The following is a 26304-nucleotide window of genomic DNA, read 5'->3' on the forward strand; positions in this document are numbered from 1 at the left end:
ACCCACCCAACCAAACAAAACAAAACAAAGCAAAAACAATAGATTAAATCTCTAGTTAAATTAAAAGTGTAGAATCACTGTTGCTCCTGCCTTTCTTAGAAGAATCTAAAATGTCAAGTGTAGAGATGAAAGAGTAATATAGGTACACCTGTTTGGAAATTATTCAAAGACATTTAGTCATAAAATGACTGTTCATAAGATGATGACTGGACCACCATCTGCTACTTAAACCTGTATGTTCGTGAAAGTGCGGAGATAATACCAGGTACTCCAGTAATATTTTCTTATTTTGAATAATCATACAAAAAATGGAGCTCCTCAGCAAGTGCTTAAGAGAAATTTAGTATTTAAGACTATTGTGTATCATAAGCAATAGATACCTTTAGCCATCTGTTTAACCAGAGAATGCTATTTTTTTGAGTTAAGTAGGTTTAAACAATATGTAAATAACTTATGTTAGTGTATGCATTATTAAAAATTAAATAAATGAATTGAACACGAACACTTGTTCATTTTTGTAAGATATTAAGTTTTCCTTTAAACTTAAAATGTGTTATACAATTCTGAGAATCTGAGTGTGAATGCTAATGAAATGATTTTGAAACACTGTAAAATTTATAATAAAGGCTACTGCTAATACTGTCTATAAAAAAAAAAAAAAAACCTAATATGCGGGGTGCCTGGGTGGCTCAGTCAGCTGGGTGTCCAACTCCTGGTTTTGGCTCAGGTCATGATCTCAGCATTCTGGGACTGAGCCCTATCTTGGGCCCCTGCCTTGATGATGAGTAACAAAATTGCTTTGACTCTAAATACTGTTTTAGAGTATTTAGAGCATTTAGCACAGGGTCTGCTTGTCCCTCTCCCTCTCCTCCTCCCCACATTTGAGCTCTCTCTCTCAAATAAATAAAATCGTAAAAAGAAAAAAATAATATGCAAATTCTAAGAGTCATGGACAAGTTAAAAATTTAGAGTCACAAAACTTAATCAATTAAACCCTGTATGTAACCTAAAATTTGCTTATAAACATGGCTTCAAAGACTACAATGTTAAGTATTTGAAATCTATGTATTCTTTCACTTTTTTACTTGTTCCTGTGAAGGAAGGCAATATGCTTATACCTTGGAATATGGAAGTTAGGTAGAAGACTTTACAGGAAAACTCTAGGATCCTTGAAGAAGTCTTTTGCTTTTACAATACAAGCTATAAATTAAGTACATTATGCATAAAACTATTCATTAAAAACAAAAATCCCTAATTTATAATATGGGAACAAGTTAAGATGCATACATTATGTTTACCTGCAGCATAAAAAACAATTAGCAAATTTATTTAACTAAGTTTCTATTTAGACTCATGAAGAACAGACAACTCACTAAAAATAAACAGCTTCTGCAAAAATTGTAAATAACACCCTGGTTAAAAGACTACTCTTTCCTATTAAAGGACAGAATCAGTCCTTTATGAGCATATAACATTAAATATATTAAAAACAGCTTTGTTGAGGAGAAAATATTCTAATATAAATATTGTTTGGGAAATACATCACAGAGATAAATTTTAAAACAGCTGGTGTGCATATGTGTACACACACACAAAGAATACATATATACATATGTGTATATATAAAAATATGTATGTGTATATATACAAAGTATACATACATATATATGAACATATAAGAATCTAATGAGGGTCTAAACCATTTTTAATGGAAATATTTCTAAAATATATATAGTTTTCTACATTCTAGGATTATATACTTCAACATAATGTTTTCTTGTTAATTGATGGTTATCACTATCAACATTTTTCTATTCTACCTCTTATATTATATCAATATTTTCAAGGATATCACATGAAACTTCTGAAATGCCTGACTCTGTTTTATACCTATATTAAATAACCTCAGAAAGTTGTACTTTTATGGCACTTAAGTCTCTTTCCTTCAGAGTGCTACCAATAAGTCTTTTCTAGAGAGCAGATAAAATGACTACTACAAATCTGCTGAAATGCAGCTTGCTATTTCACTATCCTTATTTTATACATAATTCTAGATTAATAGGTTCTGAGCAAAGACCTAAAATTGAGTGGCTTCATGGCATTCCTAAGGCATAAAACCCAGGGATTTTTAAAATAATGATTGGTTTTCTGCAGTGTTTAAAGCCTGCCTCGTTTATTTACTGGTGTATAACTGAGTTTTGAATCTGCAGTATCACTGAATGTCAGCTAAACAAGTATTAGTGATTTAATGAATTACATAATTGAGTGTTTTAGCAAGTGTTAAGTGAATAAATATAATGCCTTTATATTCTATTCCTACAAGAATAAAAAATGAAGGTAAAATTGTGAATTTAGAATATATAGTGAAAGTTTAAAAAAGACCTTCAGCTGATTGAGGTGTTTCAAAAAGACATACTGTTAAGCATGTATCAAAAACATCTGGGGCAGGACTAAACAATTTGTATCTGTTATTTATGTCACAGTTATTAAAATCTTTATTTTACTAAGCAATAAACTTTCATTAAAAGCATATAATTATTAATAAAGAATATCTGCAACGTAAGCATTTCCCAAAAAACTACCAGTCAGAAAACAACCAACCAGTATAATGGGAAATACTTAAAACTATACCTGATATAAACCAGGCAAACAAAATTAATTTACTTGCCTTGGTACCATTTTTGTTATGAAAAATGAAAACTAGACCACACAGGAGAAACAAAAGGAACAGTGTTTCTATTTTTCATTACAATTTTTTATGTAATCCAGGAGAACAAGACTTGAAAAAAAAGCAGGAATAAATTTTAATGCTGATAATAATAGACAGAACTTTTGGATCAACACCTACCGATTTTTTTCTACTGTTTTCCAGATCTTTGAGTTCATTCTCGATTTTTGTGATTAATTCCCTGAGTTCATCAAGATTAGTGCAAATAAGCTAAAATAAAACACAAAAACACAGCTTGATAACACATAATATAAAACAACCAAAATGTGGTAACAGAAGTTGTTTTAACATATACTAAATTCACAATTATTTGTATTTGTAATAGCAAAAAGCAAAGAAAGCCCCACAAGTTTATATTTTAAAAGATACTATTTTTATAATGCATGAACTTCAGGCTTAGGATAAAAATAGCTGAAATTTCAACACTGGTGGTTTCATACCACAATTCCCTGTTCTCAGCTTGCTTTATAATCCAGATACTTTCTTAACATTATTAACTTTCAGCCCAGAATGACAAAGATCTGGAAACTCACCCTAGATTTCACAGGTTACTAAATCACCTTTAAGAAATGCTTCATCAGGCAGTCTCCTAGTTGGTGAATAAATGCACCCCTGGAGAACTGTCATCATACCTTTGATTTGGTTCGCTAATTATACAATTAAAATAATTATACTGCTGTTGGCATTGCTAAAAAAGAAGGATTTCCACTGTCTGTAATATATTCAAAAAAGTAAATGAATTTAAGTACCCATTCTTAATATGATCTTAGTAATCTTTAATAAAACCATTGCTACAGATAGTATCTATTTTCCTTCATAATTATGTTCATTTTACTTCACCTTGGTAATACTGGCAAATGGCCAAAATAATTGGGTTTTAGTTATGAGCAATCAAATCAAATTATGAGTTAATACTACTAAAGCTTTAAACAGTGAAGTGTCAGCAACAACCAAAATATTAATAACTACGTTTTAGTTCTTAAAAAAATTAGTTTTTCCTAATATATTTAACTTTTTTCCTAAAATAATTTAAGCTCATATTTTTTAAAAATCTGTAACAAAAAAGAAATAGGTTTCTAAAACAAAACAAAAAAAAAAAAACAAGCACATAGAGAGGAAAAGTTTTAGATTAATCAAAGTCTTATAAATGTTTATACTGTGATAATTAAAAAAAATACTATACTTAGAAAACTATTAATTTACCATAAGATTATATCAGCCCATGTTTGTTACATTCATGAATCTTTGTGTAAGGGTATTGTTTTCCTAAAAGGCGTATTTCTTGTATAAGAAAACAAAAACAACAAAAGAAAAGGGGGTTACAACAAGATCATTTCTAGTGACTACTGTGACAAAAATGAGAAAGTAGGGCCCCTTTAAACTTCCTATATAATAGCATGTGAAATCACATGGCATTTGATCTACATAAATGACAATATGGTTCAATCTAATAGGTTAAGAAAAATTATCACAGATATTATTTTAATTAGTATTAAAATTATTATTGGAAATGTCTACATAATTTCAAACTCAAAGAACTGACAATGCAGAGAAAATACGCATTTAAGAAACCCAAATTAAATAATTCCAGAGTAGAAAACAGTACATAATGATGTAGTAGAACAGTGCTGCTGATATTTACTGTAAAATACATATGCCCATTTGCCAAATCTAGAGTTATGGAAGAAATGCTGGTGAGCAGTGGACAAAACAACTATGGAAGTGCCTCTGGAACTTTGTAATGTCTTCCACTTCTATCTTGTTGTACCTACATCAGGTTTTTAGTAAGAGCTCAGTGGGAAATAAACTTCTCATTGTATAATCTGCTATTTTGATCAGCAAGTTATATGTGCCACAGAACTAGCAGATATTTACATGCCATTTCACTGAACTTGGTGCACTAAATATCACAACATAGATTTCTCATTTGCACAGATGGCAAATCTCAGAAGAATTTTCACTTGTATCTTAGATGTCTCATTATACAAGGAATAAGGGTACATTTTCTGTATATAGTTTGTAGAAACTTAAGAGTAACAATGAAAACATATACCTCTACAACTAGACACACTCTAAGACAATTAAAATCTTTCAATTCATGGAATCAACAAATATTTATATTCTATCTAAAGGAAGAAGAACACAGTTCTGACGTCAAACTGAATGATTTCCACAGCTTAAGAGCTATATGGCTATATAAACCAGTACTTTGAAGTGGCTTACCTGGTTAGTAAGTAAATCAGTGCTTCTCAAACTTTAATGTGCGTAAGAATCACCTGGAAATCTTGTTAAAATGGAGTTTTTGATTTAGTAGGTCTGAGGTGGGACCTGAGATTCTCATTTCTAACAAGTTCCCAGGTATGGGCCGCAGATCATACTTTTAAGCAGTAAGGTACTAAATGATTATGAATTCCAAATTTTCATGGCTCCTGAAATATTCTGGTACTATGTAGCTAAGGAATATGAAGATTCAAAAAGACTAATTTCCAAACAGTGGGTAAAATGCTGAATTAAATGCACAATGATAAGATAAATATTCCTTATATGACATAACTCTCAAACATAAATTTTATTGAACTTGAGGGTGAATATATTTTAGCAATACTTACTTTGAATTCATCTTAAAATGAATTAATAGTTACATAACAATTTACAAGCCCTTTCTATACTCTCTACAAATAGATATAATATATATTTAATACAGATAACGGAAAATATAGGGCCAAGTTCAGCTCTGAGAAAATTCACATATAGAAACATTAATTCTATTGTTACTAATTGCAACTATTACTAATACTGAAAGAAAAAATAATCTGACTCAAGCCAGTATACCCTATATTCTTTCTCTTTTACATAGTAAGGCATATGTGTGGCCTTTAAACTTGACTCAACTTCAAATGGTGCTTTTAAAAACAAAATCAATGCCTGGGGCTCCTGGGTGGCTCAGAGAAAGCCTCTGCCTTCCTCTCAGGTCATGATCCCAGGGTCCTGGGATCGAGCCCTGCATCGGGCTCTCTCCTTGGTGGGGAGCCTGCTTCCTCTTTCTCTCTGCCTGCCTCTCTGTCTACTTGTGATCTCTCTCTGTCAAATGAATAAATAAAATCTTAAAAAAACAAAACAAGGGCGCCTGGGTGGTCCAGTGGGTTAAGCTGCTGCCTTCGGCTCGGGTCATGATCCCGGGGTCCTGGGCTCGAGTCCCACATCCGGCTCTATGCTCAGCGGGGAGCCTGCTTCCCTTCCTCTCTCTCTGCCTGCCTCTCTGCCTACTTGTGATCTCTGTCTGTCAAATAAATAAATAAAATCTTTAAAAAAAAAAAAAACCCTAAAATCAATCCAATAAATAAAGTTCATCTATAAGGAAAACAGAAGCATTTTTTTTTTTTTAAACAAAGTACAACACCTTATTAAAACCTCCTCATTACCTTGGATTAGAAAAAAATATCTGAGGCTCAGGGCCAAGAGGGATGAAAAAGGAAAGCTACACAGCAGGTCAGATCACAGTTGGAGCATACCATTAACACTCATGAGAGGTTTTCAGTCATACCACAGAAATTACCAAGAGTTTTATCCTCCAGGAAAACCTTTTGAAGGCTTTATACCTTATACTGTCCCTCAACATTTCACTTGAGGCAACCCATGACAGAGCCACAAAATCATAAATCTTAAGAGCTGAAAAGGACTAAAAATATGTAATTTTTGGACTAAAAAGGTATCTTTCCAACTCATATTCAAACTAATTAAAACTAACGGAGGTAAAGTAACCTAAGATGACTGGGTAGAGGAGATCAGATCACTGATCTGATCTCTTTCTAGAGAGACCAGAAAATGTAGAACTCATCTACCTCCTAATATATCATATTCTTTAAGGGGTCTTTCTAAACAAGACAAAAAAATCTAATAACAATTGAGTATGTGTTTATAGTTTTAGGATTTAGTTCATACCTAAGCTTTCATTTCTATTAAATGATAAATATTAAAAGGCCCTCTTCTCCAACTCAAGAAGCAGGAATGTGTATATATGGAGGGAGAGGGAAGGTTCTGTAGAGATCAAAAGAACTCCATGACCATTATCTCAGAAAACTTGCAAAATAAATCCTTCCTTACTTTATCACTACTTCAAATTAGAAATTATGCCCTTTGGGTTTACAGACAATTACTTTGTTCCAAAAAGGACATAAGGTAGCATATAAAACTAAAGCAATACAGTAAATTAATAAAGCCAAGGGAAAACAATGCAGAAGTCAAAATGAATAGGTTAAAAAAAACTGGATCTCTCACTCATTACTATGCTAATACAACAAACCTATACTTTATTATAAAAATTGTAAGCAAAATTTTAAATTCATGGTATAAATTCAAATTTCATATTGTATTTAAACTAAAATTATATTAACATCTTAAAACTATGAGGATAGGAAAAATCCTTCTCATTTCTTATGATTACCATAACAAGGAGAATGACTGCTTCAAAACCTGCAAATAGGATATTATGTGGGATGTAAAAAATAACTGATTAACAAGATATTTATATTTATTAATAGACATGTTTCTCTCAGTGCACAATATTTAAAAATAGAATTTTAAGGGGGAAGTAAAACACACACTGTTAGAAAGAAATCAAAAAGCTGAAGCTGAAAATACTCACATTTACATTTACATTATTCATATTATTCAAAATAATATAATCAAAAGGTCCATAACACAGTGAAGCAGTTGAATTCCAATTTAATTCTGGACTCAACTTGTTATACTGATGGTCTCAATCTGTTACTTTATTTCATATCTTTAGTTTCTCCACTGGTTAAATGGAGAAATATAGTTTTTTCAGAGGTTAAGGATCCGTCAATTTATGCTTACATTTGAAAACAATACTACTATATAAGTCTTAGCATCTGGATTCTGGATTTTCTTTGCAAAGCACTTTTAGAATAAGTCACACTTATGCAACAGTAGCAGGTATACATTACATTCAAAGATACTGGTTACCAATAAAAAGCAAAGTCATGGTAACTAAGGCTCTTACATTATTTTAAAAACTGATCTTACTGAGACAACACATTAAGTTTTAAAAATACTTTCTATGACTTTGTTACAATTGTACACAAAATGACAATTCACATAATATTAGATTTCTTTTTCAATTAAATTTCAAAAAAGGTGTACTGGCAAAAATTAACTTTATAAAGAAAAATGGTATTTACTTTTCAGCTTAACAATCTTATACTACAAAACTGGTAAAATAAATAATTTAGACAATTTAACAAAGTCATAATTGTTAAATATGATACAAAAGCTTAAATCACCAACATGCGAAACACTAAAAAAGAAGTATTTCCTAACAGTTTGGATCTATTACTAAATTAAAAAACCTAAGTTCCCCTATATGCCAACTATAACCACCATAACACTATAGTAGGGCTAAGCAGAAGTTTTTCCTCTGATTAACATAATGATGCAAATAATATTATTTGGTTTTTCACTTTTCAAATTATTATAGACTTTATCATGATATTTTATGATTTATGAAATATGACCAAATCCAAGATTATTTCAAGGTCTTAAGTAGCTAAGAAAAGTGGTAAAGGTCAATGATAGATGCTTTTAAGCCATTCTTAATTGATTTTCCTACTCATAACACTACTTAGGTCTGAAGCATGTGGCATGCTTACTTGAAAAAATAAGTAAGAATAAAACAGTAAGCTCTATGATTTAATCTTACAACACCCTATGAAGTAGGTATGATTACTACCTGACTATACAGAGAAGGAACTGGACGTACAAAGGGCTTAAGAATACAGAGTTAGTGGTAAAGTTGATATTAGAACCTATGTAGCCTGGTCCCAGAATCCATATGCTTAACCACTATGCACATTACTGGTATCCACCTGGACCCACTGAATCAAAGATGAAATCTTGGAAGATAACACCCAGGAATTTTCATTTTAATAAGGGCATCACATTATTTTTATACTACCTAAAGTTTGAGAACCACTGACATAACTCTTGACACAAGTGGCATGGATATGGTTAGTCCCTTTACAATACACACAAAAATAAATGCAATCCACCATTTTAGTTTTTACAGTGTAGACCTTAAATAAAGGTGGGGTAATTATTTTCTTAAACTGAGGAATAAATATTAGGTGTACATGTAAGTAAACATGGACTCCTCCTGAAGCCAATAGGCAGACTAGGTTAATTTCTAGCTTTTTTAAAAAAAAAAGTCAATAAAAACAATGACAAATTAGAAAGTAGTTGAGGTCAAAACAGGACTCGCTTATTTTATGTATGAGGACTTAACAAAAAATAAACTTCACAATTTAATCCCTCAACACATTTCTCTCTTTGCATGTTTAAATCAATTTAAAGATGGACTAGTCCTTTGACAAAGAAATCAGGTTTTGCAAAAGGGATCTGATATCTCTCCACCAACAGCTTCATTATTTTTAACACAAAGATATTTTAGAATAAATACTATGAAGAAAATCTTCCAGCTAAACTTTTCTATAAAGTACTTTTATGTGTAATACTAGAAATGTGATATTTAAAGAACCTGGATAAAATAAATAATTTGCAGGGGCACATGGGTGGTTTAGTCGGTTAAGTGTCCAATCTCAGAATTATGAGATTATGAACCTCACATTAGGTTCCAAGCTGGGCATGGAGACGCTCTCTCCTTCTCCCTCTACCCTTCCCCATGCCTATCATCCTTTCTAAAAACAAAACAAAACAAAACAAAAAAACAAAAAACAAAACCAAACAAAATACAAAGGAATAATTTATAGAATCTGAGGTGCTAAATGGCATTGCTAGAGCTTTCGGGAAGAAAATAAATTTGCTTCTTTATTACATAATGGTCAGTTCCTTACATGTGGGGAACTTCCAAATAATGAAAGAAACAAACTATATATAAAGTTATTTTGAAAAGCAGAACTCTAGGTTTTGTCTGAAACAATAAAATTTACTAGTGACTAATACTGTCTCATCTCCTATTTTTTGCTTATTTAAAGCAAATGACCTATTTCCTGGAGACAGCTGTCAATTTTCTTTGTGAGTAATACCATGGCATTCATGTTATAAACTAGGTGTAAGAACCACAGTTCTCATAAGCCTATTCCCCATCCTAGCACCACACACACACACACACACACACACACACACACACACACACATTCTAGGACACCTTAAGAACTAGGAAGGAGATTTTATTTATTTTAAACAGTTCAATTTGGCAAAATTCAAAATTTCACCTTAAATTTCTGAGAGTGATAAGCAAATGGTCAGTAATTGACAAAGCATCATTTAGTTCTTTTTTTAACTTTTTAAAAACTTTTTTGCTCATGACCCATGGTCAAAAATGTAGTTTACACTGCATGCCAGTACAATAAGCACAAGATCAAAACCAAAGTTTCATGAAACGGTATTACCCTTACTATATCTGAGACACTCATAATTTCTTTTCTATTTTAACTGTTAGCTTAAAAAAGGAATGCTGGTCATGTAATCCACTAGATTAATCTCATGCCTCACTAATGAATAACCATTTGCCGTTTGAAAAACACTGTCCATGCTGTCTACGCCACTTATTACATATGAAAGTCCATTCACTAGGGATAGGAATGGAGATAAACAGCAACAGCAGGCCAGATCTGTTCTGAGACTTATATTCCTGGATTGAATATTTTAAGGTATTGAGGGGGGAGAGTGAGGGGGAAAACAGCAAAGGCTGTGATGATATCAGTGAAAGAATAACAATATACTATTCAAGTTTGATAAGAGGTATAAGCAATGATTAGAAAGTCCTCCAAGTAAAACAGTAAACATACATTTTCCGCTAAATATCCTGTAACCAAGGTTATATTATAAAAAATGATTTTGTAAAAATGTTTGTAATTCATTCTAAGAATATCATTAAAAATATTCTATCCTAAAATACTAAAAGAAAACTGTCATTTTCTTTCACTGCTCATTTAAAAATATTAAATTTTTACCAATTAGTAACTTCCATGAAAACAGTTCCAAAAATAAGGTTTTTACTGAAAAATAGATGTCTACATTTTTGAATGTATATATTCAAAAAGTCAAATATATATGATCATCTCACATTATATATTATCAATATTTTCATAGTTATTACTCCTTTATTTTCTCCTTGACTTGAGACTGACAAAAATTCATTTTAACATCACTTATTTTTTGGCAACTAAGTATTAGGTTATAAAACTTTTGAAACTGGATTGGACACAGTAATACAAAGAAAGTTTTAAAAAGGGTCATTTGAAGAAAACACATCTTTTATAAAATAGAAAATAAAAGTATTATTTGAAGTGAGAATCTCTGCTTATTCTGGTACCAACTACAAATGAAAACTCTTCAAATAATAATATGGCGCTAAGTATACTTTTTTTCTTTTTGCAGAAATGTTTAAAGACCATTCAATTAAATGTTACTTAATATTCTTTCTGAAGTTCGTATATAGCTAAGAGTTAAAAGATTTGTGTCAACCATTTTTACAGTGCCCCCCAAATTAAAATAAATTGCTTATTTACAAATTATTTACAAATTATGATTTATTCTTGGAAGACTTACATACTTACTTTCATATATTGTTATATAAATATGTTATATAAATGTCTGTATTATTATATTTATAATATATAATGTATATTCTATTAAACTACTTCTACAAAGCAGTATAGCATTTAAAAACCAAAGAGACTTTTGGCTACAAAGAGACAAAAACGGAGGTAAAAATTTTGAAACATTAGATTCAATTTTAACTACGCCTTGTACTCCAAGAGGTAAAAGTCATAGATGGAAACATTTCATTGAAAGTATGCCCATTACAGTGGAATTTAGCCAATCTCTTGAGGAACAATATAAACAAACATTAAAGCAAAAAATTAAACTACAAAATGTTGAGACAAAATTGAAATATTTACCTGAAATTCTGGTACAGCAGATGACTTTGTAACAGTTTTCCTCTTCTTTGTGACTGCTTTTTTAGATATGGATTTTTTTCCTTTCAAGATTAAAAGAGAAAATCTTCATAATACTGTTTATAGCACTTCATTAACAAAAACCAAATTACATAGAACCTTGAAAGTTAAAATATAACTAACAGATGGCTGCTAGTGAGTCAAATAAAAATGATGAATCAAAACAAGCCCCAGTAAAAGTAAACATTAAACTATAACTACCTGTAACAGACATATTAACAAACACGGGTTTCTTGACATATGAACAGAACTATCAAAATCTGCAGAGTTGCACGGTATCAGAATTTATTATACTAAGACTTGGCAAAAAAAAAAAAAAAGTCACATTATTTCTGCTCAGTTAAAATCTACTTCACAACTTAAAATGAGATTACATAAGAAAAAAAAAAATCTTACCTTTTAACAATGACGGACATAGTCAGGAACTTGCATAAAACTACACTCTGAAGACTAGGGTCTAAAGCCAACCTAATGTGAAAATCCTTTCAGCAGCTTAGGAAACAAGGTTTTTCTATTCCTTTAGCTCTGCACTCACTTAATTGGCTGCCTTTGGAAGTATTCAATAATCAGTTTTAAACAAAGTAAAAATCTCCCTTTAAAAAGTGCATCCAGTCACTTGTGCAATCAGAAAACACTGGGGAAAATAAATCTACATTCTTAAAGAAATCCAATTCATATCATACATTGAAGCATATCTACTCTGTGTATCTAACATGACAAAAGAGAGACATACAGGCACACAATCACTATTTTTAGAAAGAACATCTTAAAGTATGTTTTGTTTCCACTTGCATATAGCAAACTCAATAAACTGACTGTTAATTATTCAACAAACATGAGACACAGGGCACTGTACAATTTATAGACAACAAAGAACTATAAAATGGAAATCCTGTCCTCCCAGAGCTGAAAATCTATGTAAGGGAATAAAAAATTAATTAGAAACACTTAAAAGTTAACTTTATTTCACAATCATTACTAAGCTAAAATCAGCTTTAAAATTACTATTTTTTAGAAGGGAAAATGAGTACACAAAGTAATTCTGTTCAACATAATACCTATAGCTCCTTTCTAAATATTTTCCTATACAGATATGATCCTCTATGTAAACGGTCATTTGATTGCAACATGTTATTCAACTTGTAGGCACAATTCCAATTTATAATATAATTGTATTTTCTCCTGTATTCCTTTTTAATCATATCATGGAACTATAATTTGATTATCTCTAATTCTGTCTATAAAAATGCATGTATACTATGATTGAACTATTGCAAATTTTAAGTTGCTGAGGTTCACATGGATTTTACTGTCTTGTTCTAGTATCAACCTGTCATTTGATGTTTACTTTTAATTAAAATAACCTAACATATGCATACTCCTCATCACTGTTATTTGTTTCTGTACTTACACAGAACCTATACCACAACTAAATTACAAAAATAGGTAAGTAGGTAGTCTACTTAGCCAATATTCAGGAAGAAATTATTAAATTATTGGTATCTCTATAATATAGCTAGAGTAATTGATTTCTAAACTGTGTACAATTATTTCTAAACTGGGTCCCAAGGGTTCACATGAATTTGGGCAGAAGACTGTCTTTCTTCTACACACTACCTTTACCCTTTTTTAAAATTTATAGGAAAAAATTTAATGGCCCTACTAAGTCTGAAAAAGATATAAAAAGAATTTGAAGGAAATAAAATCCTTCCTTATTCCCCCAACCCACAGCACTGCTCTAATTAGCTTTTTAAAAATCATTTGATTTGATATTTATTCATAAGAACAACAGAGGGTCACCCCTGATACTCCCAATAAATTTCACTGTGTTCCCACATAGGCACTAAACTCAGGTACTAAATTTTCAGTTAACTCTAGAAGTCACTCTTACTTTATTTTTTTTTTTATTGCGTTATGTTAGTCACTATAAAATACATCATATATCATAAGTTTTTTTTTTTTGATACAGTGTTCTAAGATTCATTGCTTATGTACCATGCCCAGTGCTCCATGGAATACGGGTCCTCCTTAATACCCACCTCCAGGCTACCCATCCTCCCACTCCTCTCCCCTCTAAAACCCCCCAGTTTGTTTCTCAAGTCCATAGTCTCTCATGGTTCATCTCCCCCTCTGATTTCCCCCAGTTCACTTTTCCTTTCCTTCTCCTAATGTCCTCCATATTATTCCTTACACTCCACAAGTAAGTTGAAACCATATGATAATTGCAGAAGTCACTTATTTTAATGGATTAAGCAGGTGAAGTGGTTACTGGATATTTCCTTTCACTATGTCATTAGGATACTTAAACATGATTAAGTAAATGGAACTAATATTGTGTTGTGATTTTTAAGTTTGAATTTTAGAACTAAACTACCTAGGTTTGAATAACAGTCCTAATCACCTAATAACTGCAAATTGCTTTATGTCCTTATGCAGTTTATCTATAAAACATCACTTTCTTTGTGAAAATTAAAGAAATTAAAACATGTAAAGAGCTTAGACTACTGTTAGGCACATAGTTAAGCGACCAATGTTAACTGCTATTACTTCTCTTACTAAGCCATGATGTTAAGGATCCAAACCAAGTATTATCTTTTAACCTTCTTCAAATTCTTTTATTAACTCACTTCTTACTTATATGTCCTCTGTTGCTACGATTTTACTTTGTATATACATTAGATAACACATCATACAGTATTATAATGATCTATTTATGTTTCTTATTCTTACTAGGTCGAATTGTTGACAATAGAAATCACATTATTCATTTTATATTTACAGCATTTTTCATACAGAAGTTATGAGAAATTATTCTTATATAGAAGAATCTTACTTTTCAACAGAAATTTCACCAGTCTGGAGACAGGAAAAGGAAAGCAGGTAAGCAGGTAATTGTTCATAATTATTAGGGTCATCTGAGTTTTTTTATTTTTTAGTGAAGAAAACACTGATGGTAACTTAAAATAATTTACACATTTCACCAAAGTTTCGCAACATGACCTAGAAGTGGTAGTAAGAAGGTTAACATTTGAGACTCTATTATATATATATCAGACACTTAGCAAGATAATTTAAATAAATTACCTCAGTTAATCTCAAAACAACCCTCCAAGGTAGGCAATACCTCATTTTAATGTGGAATAATTGAAGATCAAAAGATTACTTAACTTATTCAAGTGTTACACTTTAAGTAAGCACCATAACCAGGGATTCTAACTCCAAAGTCCAAGTTCTTTTCATTATGTAATTCTACCTCTCGAAAATCCTGGTTACCATTTATTGATTCCTACCCACATGCCAGTCACCATGTTAAGTACTATGCATTTGGTATTCCAATTACTCTTTTAATGATTACAGCAAGGTAGGATTACCTCATTTTTCACAGATAAAGAAACAGGATATCAATACGTAAATTGATGGGAGGACTTGTAGCTAAATAGGCACTGAGACATATTTGCACTAGACTTGTCTCACTTTAAAATCGTGCTGTTTTTTATGATAAAATATTGCATTCTTTCAAAACTTCTGCAGGAATGTAATCTGATTCTGACAAATTCAGAGCATCCCTTTTAATTAGAAGATTTACATGTGGGCGCCTGGGTGGTTCAGCTGGTTGGGCAACTGCCTTCCACTCAGGTCATGATCCTGGAGTCTCAGGATGGAGTCCTACCTCTCATTCAAATAAATAAAAACCTCTCTCTCAAATAAATAAAATCTTAAAAAAAAAAAAAAATTTGCATATACTATTAAAGTCTTCAGTCTACACTTTCATAAGAATTTGAATACAAATTTTCCTGTAGTCATCAGTAAAAATCAGCTCTTCCTTTTTATTATACTACTTTTAAAATGGAGCATGGGATACTACAAAACCATATAGCCTTTATTTGGTAATCTGTTTTTGTTCCAGGGCAAGATATACACAGGACAAGTTACATACTGCCCCCCAGTGGGCTTCTGTTCCTCTAACACATGCTTGATCACATTCCAGGTATTTAACCCCACTGCCCTGTCACCTGGTCCCGTAAAACAGAATACAATTCTCAGATCTAGGATTGTACTAAAGTCAGAAGTCAGTTTAAAGCATATGCGGAGTTTCAACACAATTCTTGGGCCTAAAACATAGACATGGGCCAAAAGTGAGCGTCAGCTTGTACCTGGAAAATAGATAAGGAAAACTTAATATGACCTAGTAATTAGTGCAGCCTAGGAAGCTTTTTAAAAACTAGGTTGAAAACAGCTGTAGTAAAGGAAACCCAACTTGAGAGAAAAACAATATTAACTAAAAATATATTTCACATTATAGCTTAGGCACAGAACTCTAGTCTTCTAGGATATGGAGATACACCTCTTAGTTAAAAAAATGATTATTATCCCCAAACCAACTCTTCTTTCCTCAGTCTCTTACTCCTCATCTTTACTCTTCTCCTTCACTTGCTTTCCCTGCCTGCCCTCATTCTTTGGCCCCTTGAAATATTCAGAGACTTCAAAGCCCTCCTAGATTTGGCCTTTCTACATTCAAAAATTATCCTAAGGGGCTCCTGTGTGGCTCAGTCAGTTAAGCAACTAACTTTTTTTTTTTTTTTTTTAAGATTTAGTTTATTTATTTGACACCCAGAGAGAGAGAGAGATCACAAGTAGGCAGAGAGGCAGGCAGAGAGAGAGAAGCAGACTCTCCACTGAGCAAAGAGCCCAATGCGGGACTTGATCCCAGGACCCCAAGATCATGACTCGAGCCGAAAGCAGAGGCTTAACCCACTGAGCCACCCAGGCGCCCTGCAACTAACTCTTGATTTCAGCTCAAGTCATGATTCTGGGGTTGTGAGATGGAACCCCAAGTTGGGCTCCACACTAAGCATGGAGTCCACTGGAGATTCTCTCCCTCTGCCTATATAAATCTTATCCTAACACACTCACTACCTTCTCAGTGCTTTTTCATTTTAGGAATCATAGCAAGTGAATGGAGACTAAGATATTAATCACTATTAAAAATAAAATTCCAAGGTCATTTGCATTATTAGTGAATCTGGGAAGTACCCAGAATCTTAAGTCACAGAAATGGAATCTAAATTTGATGTTTTATTTACTAAGTGTGCATGTCTTGAGCAAATGTTTGTATTCTATACAAGTTACTGGAGTGTTGTATCTCTAAGCAAGCAATTTGACCTTTACAAAACAACTGATTTTTCTTCTATTCTTCTTGCTTACAAGCAAATTTCTCATCATACTGGTAATTTTTTTAACACTGCCTTATAATTCAATAGCGGCTGAACAACTATTTCTTTTTTTCCCTTTAGCTTAAATATTAAATCTGTTGTTAAAATTTTTAGTAAATCTCTTGCAAGTTATGATGTCAATGTGATAGAAAAGACATGTAATCATTCCTTACCTGGATTTAGAAATTTCCTCTTCCTAAATTTACCTTCAATCCCCTCATCTAAAGATCCTTTCTCCTAATCCTGCAACTTATTAGCTGTGTGACTTTGGACAAGTTAATAAACCTCTCTGTGCCTCAGTTTTTTAAATCTATAAAACCCATATATTGAGGGAGAATGATCTCATTTAATGGAGTTTTTATGGAAATTAAATGAGAAAATATGTATAAAGGCTTAGAATAGTGCATGACATACATTTAGCATTAGGAGTATTCATTTCTGGAGGGGAAAGAGAACAAAGCATTAAAATTAAAGGACAAGGTGTTCTATCAGTTCTTTTACTCTCTTGTACCTTCGCATCTTGAGTTAGTTCTCTAAAAATTTTCCCCATAAAGATACCCACAGATAGGTTTTATAATCTTATCAACAAAAAACTATAAAATCTTTTACAGTAATGGGCCTGGATATGATCAAATATTATATATTACACTGTATAAAGGAACTTAACTGATTATTATTATATTCTGTATAAAGGAACTTACTGATTTTTATACATTATGTCTTACTTTAAGCTCATTTCCTTGCACTCGGTACCTGGTTCAATTACTTAAAATAACACTACCTGCCCAGAAAGAGATCACCCCAAATTGGTATGTTCTCATCATTCAAACAGCTTCTAAAACTTCAACTTTGCAACTTTTTCCTTAAGTTTTTCTCGATGCTCTTTTTTTTCAGTGACACCAGCTTAATTATAACCCCATGCTTTTGCTTACATTAATAATCATTTTTCATTTATTCAATCCCCATTATTCTTCAAAGTCCTTTATCCTCTGTTAAACCTTCTGAGACTTCTTATAGCACACATTGATTTACCCTTAATTTGACTTTTTATTATGTTTTTACTACATACTTAACAATTATTAAAACAAATTATTTACCACCTTTGAGTCTTAGTTTATTCACTTATGAAAGATTAACACTACTTATATATTTTAACCAGTCTAGAGGAGCTATCACAAAATGATTTCATTAAAAATAATGACCACTTCAGGAGCAGGAAAACCCTCCAAACCAAATTGGCTGAATATTATACAGCCAATATATGAGTGACTTAAAACACTATAAGCTTTTTCTAACAATTAATGTATCTTTAATCATTTTTGCCTATTTCTTCAGGTTTTATAAAAAGTCCTCTACCTTTTAAAATCTACTTTATTTCAGCAAACTCTACCACTTTTACACAATCTACAACAGAGTATTATTGAAAACAACCAAAATGTCCAATAAAGTTTGCTAACTACAAAATATATGTAACAGAATCCCATGCAGTCATTTTAAATAATATTGCAGAAATCTATTTGTCACACAAAGATGTTCATGGTATATTGTTATGTGGAAAAAAGAGATTGTAAAATGGTGTGTAAGGCCAATTCTATTAAAAAATATGAACAGTGGGGTGCCTGGGTAGCTCTGTAGTTTAAGTCTCTGCCTTCAGCTCAGGTCATGATCTCAGGGTCCTGGGATTGAGCCCTGCATGGAGCTCTCTGTTCAGCAGGGAGCCTGCTTCCCAAACCCCACCCCTGCCTTTCTGCCTATTTGTGATCTCTGTCAAATAAATCAATAAAAAAAATCTTTAAATGGATTCTTGTCTCACGTTGAGGTCTTTTATCCATTTTGAGTTTATCTTTGTGTACGGTGTTAAGAGAATGGTCAAGTTTCATTCTTCTACATATAGCTGTCCAGTTTTCCTCAACATGAGACAGGAATCCATCAGAATCCTAGAGGAGAACATAGGCAGTAACCTCTTCGATATCAGCCACAGCAACTTCTTTCAAGATGTCTCCAAAGGCAAAGGAAACAAAAGTGAAGATGAACTTTTGGGACTTCATCAAGATCAAAAGCTTCTGCACAGCAAAGGAAACAGTCAACAAAACAAAGAGGCAACCCACAAAATGGGAGAAGATATTTGCAAATGACAGTACAGACAAAAGGTTGATATCCAGGATCTATAAAGGACTTCTCAAACTCAACACACACAAAACAGATAATTGCATTAAAAAATGGGCAGAAGATATGAACAGAGACTTCTCCAATGAAGACAAATTAAAACCACATTGAGATACCACCTTACACCACTTAGAATGGCCAATATTAGCAAGACAGGAAACAAGTGTTGGAGGGGATGTGGAGAAAGGAGAACCCTCTTCCACTGTTGGTGGGAATGCAAGTTGGTGCAGCCTCTTTGGAGAACAGTGTGGAGATTCCTCAAGAAATTAAAAACAGAACTTCCCTATGACCCTGCCATTGCACTCCTGGGTATATACCCCAAAGATACAGATGTAGTGAAAAGAAGGGCCATCTGTTCCCCAATGTTTATAGCAGCAATGGCCACGGTCACCAAACTGTGGAAAGAACCAAGATGCCCTTCAATGGACGAATGCATAAGGAAGATGTGGTCCATATACACTACGGAGTATTATGCCTCCATCAGAAAGGATGAATACCCAACTTTTGACGCAACATGGATGGACTGGAAGAGATTATGCTGAGTGAAATAAGTCAAGCAGAGAGAGTCAATTATCATATGGTTTCACTTATTTGTGGAACATAACAAATAGCATGGAGGACAAGGGGAGATGGAGAGGAGAAGGGAGTTGGGGGAAATTGGAAGGGGAGGTGAACCATGAAGAGACTATGGACTCTGAAAAACAATCTGAGGGTTTTGTGGGGCGGGGGGGGGTGGGAGGTTGGGGGAACCAGGTGGTGGGTATTATAGAGGGCATGGATTGCATGGAGCACTGGGTGTGGTGAAGAAATAATGAATACTGTTATGCTGAAAAGAAATTAAAAAAAAATTAGAGTAGAGGGGTGTGGGGGGATGGGTTAACCCAGTGATGGGTATTAAGGAGGTTATGTATTGCATGGAGCACTGGGTGTTATATGCAGACAATGAACCATGGAACACTCTGAGGGTTCTGAAAGGGCACGGAGTGGGAAGTTGTGTGAGCCTGGTGGTGGGTATTATGGAGGGCACACATTGCATGGAGCACTGGGTGTGGTGCATAAACAATGAATTCTGGTACACTGAAAAGAAATTTAAAAAATAAAAAAAAATTTTTTTAAAGCTAAAAAAAAGAACTAATGATGTACTGTATGGTGACTAACATAACCCAATAAAATAAAAGAAAAAAGAAAAAAAATCTTTAAAAATAATTGTAAGGAAATTTAATTTAAAAAAAATAAACATCTTTAAAAGGGTGTAAAAGACTAAGATTAAGGGGTTAATCTTAGTTATATCTGAGTGAACCATATTATGTGTGTTCATTTACTTAATCAATAGATTTCCAAACCATGTGTTGGTTACTATGCTAACTTCTGTCCTCAAGAATGTTATTAAATAGAGAAGAGACAATCATCAAAATAATCTAGAAATAAATGCAACCATCATAAGTGAATAATTTTTTTATAAAGGAGAAGTATCTGTTGCTGTAAGATGGCACAAAAGGGAGTATTCCAATGTTTTCCTATTCTATAATGTTTCTAAGAGTAAGAAAAAGGCTTACATAACTAAAAATGAATTAAAAAATTAAAAAACCAGAAAGAAAACTCTGAAAAATAGGTAAAAATGTTTTAAAGTTGCAAAACTGCCTCATAGTGCTCTAAAATTAACAAATCATTCTCAATATGTCTTTGCACCTTCTACTAAAAATTATCTCCCAGCTACTAAATTTAGAGATTCACCAAATATCAAAGCCTGTAGTAATCAATTTAAAATGGACATTTAACCACAGGTAGAATTTAGTTCATCCCAAGTGAAGGTTCGTGGATGGTACACCTTATCCCAAAGCATATTCTACAAGAATCCTATTAATTGAAGAAAAGCTGTGTGTTCAAATAAACTTAAAAAAATACCAGGTTAAACAAAACTAAATGGTTCCTTTTCCTCAAGACTTCCCAGAGTCCTTAAAACACAGGCCCAGAATCACACCTATTCAAATTCTGAAGTCTAAAATGTTTTCAAAACTGAAGTTTCAAAAATAATTTATATGGTAGCAAAACCTGACATGAACTGCTTTGAGGTTGTTTAGTCTTCATCTCATTTAATCTGACCATTCACACATTTTTCTGTAGAAACTATGCGTTTACTTAGGCGTTACCCCCCAACTCAACAGAGAATGTTACTTACTAAACATATAAATCATAATATCTTTCTATAATCTAATGATTTCTGATACAAGAGTTTTTAAAAATGCATTGTGGACAGGGGTGCCTGGGTAGCTCAGTGGGTTAAGCCGCTGCCTTTGGCTCAGGTCATGATCTCAGGGTCCTGGGATCGAGTCCCGCATCGGGCTCTCTGCTCAGCGGGGAGCCTGCTTCCTCCTCTCTCTCTCTCTGCCTGCCTCTCTGCCTACTTGTGATCTCTCTCTGTCAAATAAATAAATAAATAATCTAAAAAAAAATGCATTGGACCTGTACTAATGCACAATATGAATCTATCACAGGAGAGGAGCATTTCCACATTTTCCAAACTTGTCATCATGGAGCTCACTTTTAAAAAGAGTAGAAGAGGAAACAGAATTAGGGATTGCCCAAAACTGACTATAAAAAGTCACAATGTCTCATAACTAATAACAGAGCCTCAGAAAGACAAGTGTAGTGAAAATGATATAAAGCAAATTTTTTGTTGTTGTTATTACAATATTTTATGTAACCCTATTATACAGAAAGGAGTTTAGTATCTGATAAAGAAATAGAATGGGCATATGCTTACCCTGTACTGGTAATGGAGAAAGAAACTGTATTTGCCAGATTCAAGAAGATTAACTTTCTAAAATCTACTCTGAAGATAAAATTGGAAAATGTATATGCAAGTGCATTATTTTCTTCTATTTCATGCCTATAAGCTTTCTGTACTGAACAAAATAAACATGTTTAGAGAAGGTACATAAGTACCTGCTGAATTTACTTCTGAGTTTTTTTTCATTCAGTCATCTAAAACTGGACATGAAACTCCCACAAATTTTCTCTCTACTCTACATATATTCTGAACTTCCATTTAAAAAAAAACGTAAGCAACACTTTGTTTACAATAGAAATTCCTTTTAATCCAATGCTTCAGAGTTAATATTTTTAATTTGCTATTGGTATAGTCTATATAGGAGCTATATCAATATCTACCCCCATAAGTCATAATTACCTTTGAACACATGAATAGTAGGTCATGAATAAACACTTAGTAAAAGGTTTCAATGGTGACAATGGTATTAATAGAACAATACTGCATTCTTTGGAACTGGAAAAATAATTCCAATTTAAAACTATTATTTAAAATTTTAGAGGCTAACAATTCAAAGAGAACTTGCCAAGTCAACCAAACTAAATTTATATAGCCTAATGGGTTATTATAAAAGTTAAAAGGCTTATTTCTGAAAGTTACTTTAAAAAATTATAGTTTTTCATCACCTGGGTCAACATAGACCATTTTGTAATTATCAGTTTAACAAATCATGCCTGTTCTTAAGACAGTAAATTTTATGTTTATCAATGATACATTACATACATATTTTGAAATATATTTAATTGTACTTATTTAAATAACTAAGCAACTATACCAGCTAAATAAAATTCACTACCTCATTTGCCAACTCATTATAAAACTGTCAAATCTTAATTATCTTTTTTACTGAGTAAAGACATAAAAAAATGAAATCCATAAATAATTACAATAAACCACAACTCATTTTAGTAAACAATTCAAGTTCTTCCCCAAGCAGCAACTTTTAAACTTTTTAATAAATGGAGTTCACCATCTGCTTTTGTCTCACCTACTTCTTGGCATAAAATGACATAAAATGATTAAAAGGCAAACAACATGAAAAGCAGAAACACCTGATTAATAAAAGATCGAGGAACCAACCATTGAAGACTTTATTTATAGGATTTATTTGTTATTGTTTAAGTAAAGACTTGTAACAGAACTCGGAGTATTTAAATTTGATATAAGACATGTGCAAATCCTCTTACAAAAATATGCTTCATATTCTATTAGTTGATGTATTTTTTTTCCTTGTATTTCACATTTTTCCTGGATATAAAAATATCATATGGGGGAAAAACTGAAACCCAGAAAGATAATCTAACTTGGCTTGGTTTAAGTTGCTATGCACTTTACATGGTACTGAGAATGATATCTCCTGATATCAGTGCTTTTTCCATTACACTGTACTGCTCTTAGCCTGGGGAAAAAAAACTTCTCATAAGTGATAGGAACCATTATTTATGGAGAAAGTGGTCCAGAGAAATGTATAAACATAATATCTAAAGGTTTTCAACTGAAAATTAAATTAAAATATACTGCACCATTATTTTTTTGTTAATATACAAAACCTCTTCTGCTCTGGGTTTTAATCACATGTAAAAATATAAAACTTAACCCCTTAAACACACACACACACATTCTCTCTCCCTCTCTCTCTTTTTTTTCATTCTGTCAATCAAAGTCTTCCATGATACCGAACTGGAAGAATAACATGAAGTATGCTTAAATGTAATCCTCACCCATTTGTGTTAGCTTACCAGATTTGTGCTTCTTGTGTTTTACTTTCTTTTTGATGATCAGTAACTTATTCTGGATCTCAGGTTTGTAAGATTTGAATGCCAGAGAATGAAGACTTTCACGTTTTCTCTGTAAGTTTTCATTTAAAACATCTTTCAATTTCTTTTTTTTCTTTTTCTTCTTTTTTGCCCTCATTTTAGTTAGTTTGATTTTTTTGTGACTCTGCTCTAACAGAATGTCCCTTACAACTTTGTGGCAGTTAATTTCTGGATGATCACTGTGACTTCCATTTACATGTATTTGGCAGGATTTTAGAGCATTTTCTTTTAATGGACTGGGTTCAGGCTTTACTCTGGAAGCTTCACCATATTTTTCTTGATTTTCTATAAACCTTATTTCACCTGGACTAAGAGGCTCTTCAAAGCCAGTAACCTCCCCCGGACTCCCTGGTTCCTCTAAATTTTCTTTGTAACAATCAGTTTTCTTAATTTCACAGGGCCTGTGAATTCTAATTTCACAGCTGGATGTCACATCCATTTCAACAGAGATGTCATGATTTTCCAAGTTCATTTTAGCAGAACCCCAAGTTGCATCAAAATTAAGTTCCTGCTCTTTCTTGAAGCCAGAGGGCAGGCCTCTACTACATCTATGTTCTCCATTACTAACATAGTCACATTTCAATTTCTCCAGCTTAATCCGAGGTACTCTTTGTATTTTAATGGGTGGAACTGGAAATTCTGGAGCCTGAAAAGGTCTCTGTTTATAAATCCGTACATCTGCACCACAGAACTGTGGAAAATGCACATAAGCATTCTCTAAATAATCATAACCAAGGATAACTTCCCTGCATTCATGAATAGGCTGTCCAAGTACAGCATCTTGAACTTCTTTTTGTGTTTCATACACAAAGTCACAGAGACCCTTAAGTAACCACACTTTTTGGTAAAAAGGCAGTTCATGAAAAGGTTTTTCTTCCAATGGATTAACTTCTCCAAGAACTTTAAAAAACTGAGGACATAACCCAAGCTTTTCAGCACAGTTATCAGGATTTTCAGTCTGCCCTATAGCAGTATACCACTGCTGTACTTTCTGTCTCAGTGCTGCCTCCCAGGTCCTATAAGGCAAAGTAGGTCTTCGATGTAAGGTAGGTCTCCGATGAGGAGGACTTAACAGAGAAGTCATTATTTTAGAAAGAAAAGCATTACACTGAGGCATCAGAAGACAACGTTCCAATTCATAAAAGACTATTTCTGGCAAATTTAAAATTTGCTGGGCTAAACAAAGAAAATGCCCAATAGCTGGAATTTCCCACATGGTCTCCATACAAGCTGGAGATGCTTGAGCTAGTAGTTTTCTTTCCCATTCTTCTATTTCCTTTTGACTAGCTTCTTCTGCTTCTTTTCTTTCTTGCTCCCGAAGCCTAAAGAAAATTTAACAAATTATATTATTGTTAAAATAGAAAATAATATAAAATAGTAAGTTTTTGGTGTCGTATTAGCCTTTAGTTAACAAGGCAACTGGCTGTTCCAGTTTTCAGCATCAGTACAAAGTGTCCCATTAGATGTATTTATTTTTCTTGAGATGACAAAATTCATATATAACTTTACCCTGGGTTTTATCACTGACATTCCTGCCACACAAAGTAAAATTCTTCAACTTACGATATATATATCAACTTCAAAGTAAATGAAAATAAATGAAAAAAAATTTTAAGCGTATTTGCTAAACAAAAGCACAGTTTACTTTATAAAAGTAATGTGATGTCATATAAAAGCTATAAAGATATTTACATCCTTTGACTTCATAATACCACTCGTAGAAAGTTATTTTAAGATTGTGTTTGTGTTAATAAGTGTTAAATTGTTAGTCAGTGTTAACTTTTAACCATATAAGAAAAACAAAATTATAAAGAAGTCATATTATTAGAAATAGAACTACTCTACAACTGAGCAATTATACTAGTAGGTATTTATCCAAAGGAATCAAACATAGTGACTTGAAGGGGCACATGTACTCCAATGTTTATAGCAGCAATGTCCACAACAGTCAAAATATGGAAAGAGCCCAGATGTCCATCAACAGATGAACGGATAAAGAAGATGTGAGATAGATAGATGGATAGACAGATAGACAGGTGGATAGACAGATAATGAAATATTACTCAGAAATCAAAAAGAATGAAATCTTGCCATTTGCAATGACGTGGATGGAGTTAGAGGGTATTATGCTAAGTGAAGTAAGTCAGAGAAAGAAATATACCATATAATTTTACTCGTATAGAATTTAAGAAACAAGGGACGCCTGGGTGGCTCAGTTGGTTAAGCAGCTGCCTTCGGCTCAGGTCATGATCCCAGCGTCCTGGGATCGAGTCCCACATCGGGCTCCTTGCTCCGCAGCGAGCCTGCTTCTCCCTCTGACTCTGCCTTCCACTCTGTCTGCCTATGCTCGCTCTCGCTCGCTCTCTCTCTGACAAATAAATAAGTAAAATCTTTAAAAAAAAAAAAAATTTAAGAAACAAAACAGATGAACACAGAGAAAGGGAAGGAAAAATAAGTTAAGATAAAAACAGAGAGGGAGGAAAGCCATAAGAAACTCTTAACTATAGGGAAAAACAGGGTTCCTAGAAGGGAGGGGGGGTAGGAGGATGGG

The 26304-nt window shown here is 32.8% G+C and overlaps 1 protein-coding gene across 6 annotated transcripts in view; it reads right to left on the reverse strand.

The window, feature by feature from the left end:
- Positions 1 to 26304, reverse strand: part of BRD10 (bromodomain containing 10) — a 142269-nt gene that overhangs the window by 48752 nt on the left and 67213 nt on the right. For 5 of the 6 annotated variants that reach the window (XM_082696501.1, XM_082696497.1, XM_082696496.1 and 2 more), the window contains 3 exons: positions 23676 to 25075; positions 11671 to 11750; positions 2849 to 2938 (listed from right to left, as the gene is read on the reverse strand). In XM_082696501.1, coding sequence (XP_082552627.1) covers positions 2849 to 2938; positions 11671 to 11750; positions 23676 to 25075 — 1570 coding nt within the window. The remainder of the gene's footprint in view (positions 1 to 2848; positions 2939 to 11670; positions 11751 to 23675; positions 25076 to 26304) is intronic. The other variant, XM_082696498.1, reaches the window with a different exon arrangement.

This window comes from Mustela nivalis, assembly GCF_964662115.1.
Source record: "Mustela nivalis genome assembly, chromosome: 13".
NCBI lineage: Eukaryota > Metazoa > Chordata > Mammalia > Carnivora > Mustelidae > Mustela > Mustela nivalis.